General features: G+C 41.8%; 1 protein-coding gene across 2 annotated transcripts; it reads right to left on the bottom strand.

The window, feature by feature from the left end:
• Window positions 1-509: 509 nt before the first annotated feature.
• RFK (riboflavin kinase) lies at window positions 510-8,073 on the bottom strand. 2 transcript variants are annotated; one of them, XM_030467554.1, is made up of 4 exons: window positions 7,920-8,073; window positions 6,051-6,202; window positions 4,670-4,772; window positions 510-4,037 (listed from the first exon to the last, which is right to left on the bottom strand). In XM_030467554.1, exons 1-4 carry the CDS (start codon window positions 7,999-8,001, stop codon window positions 3,910-3,912), a joined length of 465 nt encoding a protein of 154 aa, XP_030323414.1. In that variant the 5' UTR covers window positions 8,002-8,073; the 3' UTR covers window positions 510-3,909. The 2 variants fall into 2 exon arrangements, 1 of the variants encoding a protein (XP_030323414.1); XR_003988688.1 differs by lacking the exon at window positions 6,051-6,202 and having other exon boundaries at window positions 515-4,037; window positions 7,920-8,066.
• Window positions 8,074-9,436: the final 1,363 nt, after the last annotated feature.

Genomic DNA, 9,436 nt, shown 5'->3' with positions numbered 1-9,436 from the left:
CTTGATGTAACTTCAGTGATGTTAGGCAGAGGTTATAAAAAGTCTACACATAAACAGTTGCCAAGAGTGAAAGCATGAGAGAAGCTTTATTCCCAAAAGAGGCCAAGAAACACAACAATGTGTTTAAAGTTACAGGATTCAGGTAGATCTTTGTCCTGACCTAGATGAAGACTTAACAATTGGAGCAGAAAACAGGAGAGTGCAACTTCTTCCACCTGTATGCTGTAAGAAACAAGCCATTTTGAAAAATGGCTTTGAAGCAAGTGTAAAAATAAATGGATTCATGGTTTCAGGCTGTGAATCCTAAGGCTGTGGCTCCCTCAAGTTCTGACTAAAATCCCCAGAGCAGGGACAGTTTTCAGATTCTGTAGGAGGCCTGAACAACATTTCACTATGCTTCTCTGCCAGTCTAGCTTTTTAGGGAGTCAGCCTCACAGAGCTCTCTGTAAGACCAAGACAACAAACTTTGTTAGGCATGGCAAAGGAACGGATATTTACAACAAGTAGAATTAACTTTGTCAATTATAATTCCTTTATTAATGGTACAGTGCAGCGACATCAACAGAAATTAAGTTATTTGTATGCAATACAAAAATATAACCCTCCATAAAGTTCATACTGTGCTAGGAATAGCGCATTGAAATTAAATAGTTGATTTATAACATTTTATTTTAAATGTGGACAGGTACACTCAGCCAAACGAATGTAATATATTTTTCTAATGCTTGTTAAGACAAAACACATGAAGAGCAGTTTATTAGTTCAGTGTATCCATACATCATACCTCAGCTAAGATTAAAAGTTTTTCAAGTTTTCTCTTTGCCACCCTTCTATTGATAGCACAGTGGTTTTATAATCAAACAGTGAATTGAATTTTTTACAGTAGCATTTATCAGCAGATACAGAATAATATTGTTCAGATATCCTGCTTAAGGCACAATGGTTTTTACAACAGACACATTAAATTACAGGCAAAAAATAATTTTAAAGACAGTTATGAGTAGCTACTGTATCACAACAAAAAATAACCTATGCTTTAAATACATTCCTGACAATTCTTTTTTAAAAAAATGAAAACACAAGATTTGGACACTATTGCAATCTCAAGAATGTCTCAAACCTTTGGAAAAAGCCAACTCCCTTATCCATCCATTTTAAATATAAATCCAACTGTCATCCTTGCAAGACAGTTCTCTTAAAAACTTTTTAGAAATACAGTTTTCATTATGTTATATAGTAGAAGTCTACTGAATTTTTATTTTCTCCTTTAAAAGATAGTATATCTAAATGCTGCTAAGTATATGTTGACCACTTTAAAGGCTGAGGGAGCTGGGTCTCCAGCTTGGAGAAGAGGAGCATGAGGGGTGATCTCATTAGTATTGATAAATACATAAAGGGAGGGAACCAGGAGGATGGTGCCAGTTATGCTCATCAGTTATGCCCAACGACAGGACAAGAGGCAATGGATATAAGCTGGAGCACAGGAGGTTCCATATAAACGAGGAATTTTTGTTTTTTTTTTTACTGTGAGGGTGACAGGGCACTGAAACAGGCTGCCCAGGGAGGTTGTTGTGGAGTCTCCTTCTCTGGAGACATTCAAAACCCATCTGCATATGTTCCTACATGACCTCCTGCAGGTGACCCTGCTCTGGCAGGGGGGTAGGACTCGATCTTTTGAGGTCCCTTCCAACTCCTAACTTTCTGTGATCCCCCACCAATTCCTTATTTTATCTATCTGGGCATTATTTTATTTTATCTATGGGCATTATCTTATTTTATCTATCAGGGCAACACTGGGCTTGAGCCTGTGAGGCTTTAGACACTTCTACTGCTGCTGCCAAAGCCTGCCTGTGACTGTGACCTTTCGGCATGGTCTAGTCCAAGCGCTCTGCTGCTTGCAGAGCCACTGCACCCTGTAGACTGCTTTAGCTGACCACAAAGGCCACTGAAGTTTGAACATGCACTGAATGCTATACTTGGAAAGCCCCCATTGAAGATTATCAGATTTCTTCTGTAAGTATCTGAGAGAAAGACTCTAAATCATCAGATTCCGTGGGGGAACTAGTGCAGAAGTTTCTACAACACTGCCTGTCCCCAGACCCCTCCTCACTTGCTATAACGATTGCAAATATGAAGCCTGGTCCCCTTGGTTTATGCTTGTTGTGTTCTCATCTATCTCCTTTCTCTCTCTTTAATAGTAGTGTTGTGCTTTAACTTTTGTCTATGTCTGTAACTGGGACCAGCATCTAGGAAATCACGTCATCTGGTGGGGAGATTTCTTTGTAAAATTCAACACAGACTTCTGTCATTATCTATACACAATGTAGTAACAGTGACCCAGCTGCAAATTTAAACCAGCTGGCAGACCAGGTGCTCTTAAAGCACAAGGCTATGGCACAGCACTGGTGGACAATTTATTTTAAAACATTTAAACATAAATTAATTTAAAACAATTCATTTAAATGAAATCAAGTCCTACAGAGTAAAGCCAAGTCCTTAATTTGCTCAAGAACTCTGCCCTAATAATATCCCCTTGTATTGGCTGAAAGTTGAAACAAGAGGAAGTGGAACTAACCTAGCAGCAACTGCCACAAAGACCCAGATATCTACTTTGTTAAAGCTCTCTTAAACCCTAGGGTGAAATGCAGGATTCAAACACTATGGGCAAGGAGTAAATTAATAAAATTGCACTACATAAACTGTGTATTCTAAATTGTACATAGTATTTCAGACACAGAACTACAGTTGAACCATACCTGAAGAATTTCAGAAAAATATTCCAGCCACATCACATCCAAAACCCAATCCCTGCAATAGTGCTGATTTATTTCATGAGTCCCCAAAGGCTGTCATTTGCACGTTGATCGACTTGGTCAGCCAAAACCTTGGATCTTATCTGCACTTTGTGCAGAGTTGATCAGATTCTTCTGTGCCCTAGACCAACATCAAGCTTCAAGTCAGACATTTTACTGACAGTAAATAACTTGAGGTTCTCCACCTTATCCTATGATAAAATGCCAGCAGCAGACAAAATGCAAGGCTGCCTTCCTTCACCTCTTTTCTCTCAAGTCCCAGAGAGCAGAAGTCTTGTTATACTGTTTCTGCATCTTTATTCCTGAGCCATTAAGTTACCAGCATTCTCACTGTCATTTAGCTCTTGAATTTCAGTGAAACACTTCCTCAAAAGTAAGCTACACAGGACATGTTTTGTCATATGTACAGTCAACTATGCAGAAGTGTATCTCAGATTACAGTAAGTCAATGAGCAAAAGTGATTTCCCTGTTTCATATAGTCAAAATAAATAATTTCAATTGAAACGACAGCTTCAACCATGACGGATATATAGCACAAAAAAAAATATGCTCTAAAGAATTACTCATCATTATTATCTTGTCATTGGGTTTCTGCAACAGAGGAAATTTCTGACTCAATCAGCAAAATTTTCCAAGGAAATAGCTGAAACCCAGATTACGAAAAACAAAAATAGGACAAGACACTGAAATAACATTCTGTATGTTAAAAAAAACATTCTTCCTCGAGTGAACTATCTATACCTTAGGGTCAGAAGACATAACCATTACCTTTGGTAATCTTCTGCATGTAGTCAGATCAGATCTCTGAGCAACTGGTAACTTCAGAATACACAATTCAACTGTAAGAACCTAAACCAGCCTCCTAGTCCTCTTGCATGACTAGTTAAATGAATTAATACTAGGAAACTGACATAATCCTGTTGGTGACACTACAACGTTATAATGCTGTTTCCAACTTTGGCTTCATAAATAGGTATAAGACAACACAGTAACTACGAAAGCAGTGCAAATGTAAAAGCTCCATGACAGGTGAGGAGGAGGAAAAAAAACAAACAAAAAAAACAAAACAGAAAAACCCCAGCAGTATAGATTTTCTCAGTGGTTGTTCATTTTGCCTTCTGGCAGATGAAAGAAGTTATCTCCTTTGAGTTTAAGGTGTTCTGGCAAATCTAGCTGTCTCTTCGCTTCTTCAATGTCTTCCTGAATTGCTGAGATGAGGGCCTCTGAAACAGATAAGAACAGGGACATTTAAGAGTTGAAATCTGAACACAACAGCAAGTGAAAATAAGGTGTACCACAAAACACCAGCCAACAGTCATGGTAGTATAATTACTACCATGAAGTTTAACAGGCGAAACTCCTTTTTTTAAAAATGTTGTGGGCTTTTTAACATTATCAACAGAGTTGCATTTTTCATCCTACAAACACTACTCTCTCTCTCTCTCTCTCTCTCTGTTACAAAAGACATTTTGGCAACAGTTTCATGAAGTGTTTCAATCTAACAGAGCCGCTTCCTAAAAAGAAATGAACAGACTAGGCTGATGCTTTTATGAGAAGCCCATGATTATAAGATTACTCTTCAAACAAGTGACAAAATAATAAAAATATCTGTGCAATACAAAAACATACCAACACATCTTGCAATGCTTTTTGTTTGTGGTTGTGTGTGGGTTTTTTTGTTTGTTTTTAAAAATTTTTTATTAAACTAACTTGTTAATTTAGGTTATGCAAACATTGTACTGAAATTTCAACAGTTAACAAATAAAACCTCATTTAATAGAGAGACGGTAAAGACACAGTACTTGCATGAATAAAAGAAGAGGAGACTAGTTTCAGGGAAATCTTCAATACTGACCTAAGGAATCAAAGTTTTTTTCTGGTCGAATATATCCAGTTATGACTATACTAAGAATTTCTCCATAGAAGTCTTCTTTGAAGGTGTGGATAATGTGCGTTTCCTAAAGGAAGAAAAATAATTTGGCGTTTATGTTAACTTTGATCTTACTTGCCTTACTGTAGATTAAAGCTAATAATCTCAGCACTAATTCTCCTGAATATCTACCAATAAAAGGGAAATTTAGTTCAGAGTGTATAAAGCAAGATTAAAAGGCTTTTGCTTATGTTAGGAAGGAGAAATGTATTTTGCATGGAACTTAAGAAAAAAATTACTCAAGAGTATTCTGATAATGTAAAACATAAAGCCATTATTCCAGAGAAATGCTTCACCTCCTCCTGGAAGTAAGATTTCCAAGGCAGCAAATCACAAAGCTTTGCATTTTATTGCTGACACGTTCAAATAACTATAAAGATTTTGAATGAAACAGCTGCCTTAGGAAGAGCTTTTATAACCAGGTCACATGGGAAGTGAATGATAAAATTCAAGAAAGAGAGAAAGCAAAGACAGCATCACATCCTATGCTCAAAACCATTTGATGCTCATCTCCCTCTCTAACATAGGCCCATCCGTAGAATATACCAGCAGAGGTATCAGATGGAAAGCTTTTGAGTACTTGCTCAGTGAAGTAATTTGCAAAAATTTTACTGAGTGTACAGTCGCATGAGAGAACCACAGCACAGACTCTCCAACAATGAGAACCTCAGAAGCAAACCTCATGTGCAAATAAAACATTTACAACAGAGCTCAGCAAGACTCCAGGAAGCACCTGGAACTGACAGCAAGAAAAACACAGCTGTCACAGCTCAGGATTTTAACTCAAATCCTATTATTATGCACTTCAAAATATTAATTCTGTACATCAAGCCACAGCACCCCATGTATGGATTTCATCATTTAAGAGAAGAATTAACAGAAAATCATTACAAATTAAGATGCCCCAACACCACCTCTTAATTGAAACTGATAGATTGCAGAGAACAGTAGATTAGCCAGCTCATGCCAGGTTTCTCACAACCAGTAAATTCAGTGCATCTATCAAGCTCATGTTTAGTTAGCTACCAGCACTACAAGCAACCACCAGCTCAGAAATACTGTTCAAACTTCATTATGGAAGCAATGCCGGAATAGGAAGAAGGAATTCATCTTTATTCACCTACAGCTACATACTCTGGCTACTGAGTATCTTCAGAATACAGACAGATGATATGGATACCAAATTCATTTCTAAGAACAAAACAAAATTTCTAGATTCTACTTATGGACCAAATTCTGCTTCTCTTATTCAAATTATTCAAATAAGGCTCATTTATAGAAGTCCCAGACAAGGCAAAATTCTTACCACTGATTTCTTAATATTCTTAAAGAAAGGATTCCATCCTATGCTCAAAACCATTTTATGCACATCGCCATTTCCAACACAGGCCCATCCATAGTATATACCAGTAGGGATATCGGATGGAAAGCTTTCGACTACTTGCTCAGAAAAGTTAGCTGCAAAAATTTTAAAAAGTGCAAAAGAGTGAGTAACTACGTGCAAGTCAAGGACACAACAGAATCTTCAAACACTTAAAAGTGGAGCTCTGCCTACATACTATTTGCAAACATAACACTGATGCTGATGAGAATGATGCAACATGACATATGACAAAGCATTAAAAAAAAAAACAACAAAAAACAGCTTCACAAAATTCAGTCCCTGTGGTAATACCAGAGTTATCACATCTCTTATGTATTTTATAGTTATCAGCATTTTCTTCTGCAGTAATAATAAACGTACTATATCCAGTCAGAATACATTTCACTCTTAGGATAACTCTCACAGCCTTAATACGGTGAAAGATGAGGAAAAAATCAAGCTGCTTCTGCACTGTAAAATAGCATCTCAGAACTATTTACTTCTTATTAAAATAATTATTGATAGTAAATAGTAATAAAATATATATACATATTAAGCAATATACGCATAAATAAATGAAGTTATGATTTAGTGATCTGTCAATTTTGTGCAAGTTGCCTTTCACTGTCATCTGTGGATTTCTGGGATTCTATTTGAAAACTGCGTATCTACAGTAAAATAAATGCCCTTCTGACTGAACCTTCCTTTCAAGATCAGTATCATACTTCTGCCTCCCATGTAAGTAGGCCTCTGAAAGACTTTATGGTCACTGATTTTTTTTTTTTTTTTTTACACAAGTTCACAAGCAGTAGCAACTTCCCTATTACGTGATACCGATACATCATTTGCACCAAAAAACTCCCAAACGTCACCACAAAGCAAAGCAAAACAAAACAAAACAAACAACAACAAAAAAGGCATTATAAAGAGGTGTCAGAAATCCAGCACCTCGAGACTGGCCTTTACAAAGCTCCCTTGTCTGCTAGGAGCAACAAGACTGCAAGACTGTTGACTTCAGCGGTTAAGACAAGTCAAAATTCACTTGACTTACACTCCTGTCTGTATTTAGGCAACTGAAACAGAAGAGCAGTAGGAAAATACATTTATTTGTAGGCCAAGTCCACTTGCTCGATTTTTTTAACCTCTGCATTATTCCCCTTGGACTATTCCCAAAGCCTGCTCCCCTTCTTATTCTAATCTGAGGTTTAGTATGAACGGATATTTCCCAAGCTGCCACACCACAACTGCGTGCATGGGATTCCTTATCTGCATCCTGTACACCATCGTGACAGCCGCCAGACGATGATTAAACGAACAAAATAAAAAGACTGACCAAAAAAAAAAAAAAAAAAAAGCAGCAAAACCAAAAGCTTAGCAAAATGGCAATAAAAGAAAGAAAGAAAAAAAACCAAAACAAAAAACCCTCACAAAAGTGGCCCAAGACTCTAAGCAACGTAAAATAAATAAACAAATAAACAAACAAAAACGCTAAGACGGAAGAAGCCAAGCCTGTTCACGGGAAGAGCGGGTCATGCCAACACGGCAGCCGTGCAGGACAGCCGCTCCCCCGCCCGGTTCCCCGCCACCGCTCTCACACCGCCGCTCGCCAGACGCCCGAGCCCCGCCGGAGGGGCACCCCGGCGGGACCACGGCCCCGCTCCGCTCAGGAGGCCGAGAGACCCCCGGGCCTGACGCCGGCCGCAGCGGTGACGGGACAGGGACCCGGTGCGGGCCGCCAGCCCCGCGCAGAGCGGCCAAGGCCGGGCCGAACGCGGCGGCCTCTACAGGAGGCGTCCCGCACACCCGTCTCACCGGTGGGGATGCCCAGCTCCTTGGAGCCCCTGCCGAAGCCCTTCACCACCTCCCCGCGACAGAAGTACGGCAGGTGCCTCATGGCCGCCCCTGGGACGGCTACGCGACTCCACGAAACACCCAGGGCAGCTCCCAACCCGCTGCTGAACTGAGCAGCCCCGCCCGCCCCAGCCGCTCTCCGCCACCGTGCTCTAGGCGCTACCAAAAAGAGGGGAGAAATCTGCCTCAGCGCTCCGATTTTCAGCTCATACGATTCCCTGACCGGCCCTTACCTCCCCTCAAGAATGGGCTTGCCCGCACCGCTCCTTCCAGGCCCTCCCGTCAGAGCCCACGCATGCTCAGTGTGCCGTCTCTCTGCGCCCTGGTCGTGGCGCTCGGTGGCCGAGGCGAGGCGGCGACTGAGGCGGCGAGGAGGAGCGGAGCGCTGCGCTGCACTGCGCTGCTCCCGGCCGCTCTGCTTGCTGCCCCACTCCCTCTTTCCCTTTCCCCTTCCCCTGTTCCCTTCCCTGGCAGCGCAGGGCAGGCCAATACCTGAGCCCGCCCGGCAGAGGCCGCTGGTGCGGCGTGTGGCAGCCTCCCCACCCGGACCGTCTCGCCGATAGACCGACCCTGCCGGCCCGCAGCCCACTCTTGGGCTGCCCGCAAGGTCGTCCCGCGGGCTGCGGGAGGTGGGGCGGGACCCAGTGGCTCAGGGCCCGCTGCCCGGGGGCGAGACCCTGTGGAGGGAAGCGTGAGCCGTGCCAGGCGGGACACTCGCTTTGGGAGCACGGCCAAGGGGGATGTCCCCCGAGGGAAGGAGGGAGGAGGCTGCGGGCGAGCCGTGGTCGGCTGTCCCAGGGAGCCTTCCCGCCTGCTGGCAAGCTTTGTGAGGCTTCGCTCGCCCGGGTGCGAGGAGTGCAGCAGCATTCCTGTAATGAAAACTAAACAGCAACAGCTCCCAAGGGTTACTGACGGTTGCCACATCAGAGCCCTTTCACCTGAAAAAGTCAAGTATTGCACTCTGCTCCCATACGTAGAAGCAATGATAATTTCTTCCTTGGTAACTCTGGCTTTAGATTTTCTTTCAGAAAATGTAAAATGGTTCAGAGCACAGCAGACATTTGGGAAAACTGAGAGCAGTTACATGGTAGCAATGAACTGGAATTGCTTGCTTATAACGCTTTTATCCCCCTGTGGATTCACCGTCATGCTCCCATCTCCTCTTGTGTCATTGCCCCTGGTGATGCAGGGATTTCCTTTTCAAAATCAAGACAGAAACACTTGACCTGTTTTCACTGGGTATTATATACCTAGAGGAAAGTGAAGGGTAACTCGGCATTTTCGCTTTTCCTCTTTCCATTTGCTCTTCCTGTTGTTCATAAATCTCTTACATGCCTTTAGCTTTAATCACTCTCTTTTCTATGGCCCTGATCCAGCTTAAATGAGTTTGCGTTAACTCAAATGAGTTCAAAGGAGTATTATTAAGCATCAAAAATGTCTAATGTGCAGAGCAGACAGCCTGCCAACAGTTTCTACCA

The sequence above is a fragment of the Calypte anna genome, chromosome Z (assembly GCF_003957555.1).
Source record: "Calypte anna isolate BGI_N300 chromosome Z, bCalAnn1_v1.p, whole genome shotgun sequence".
NCBI lineage: Eukaryota > Metazoa > Chordata > Aves > Apodiformes > Trochilidae > Calypte > Calypte anna.
The sequence above is the reverse complement of the archived record's forward strand: the minus strand, read 5'-3'. Positions and strand labels throughout refer to the sequence as shown.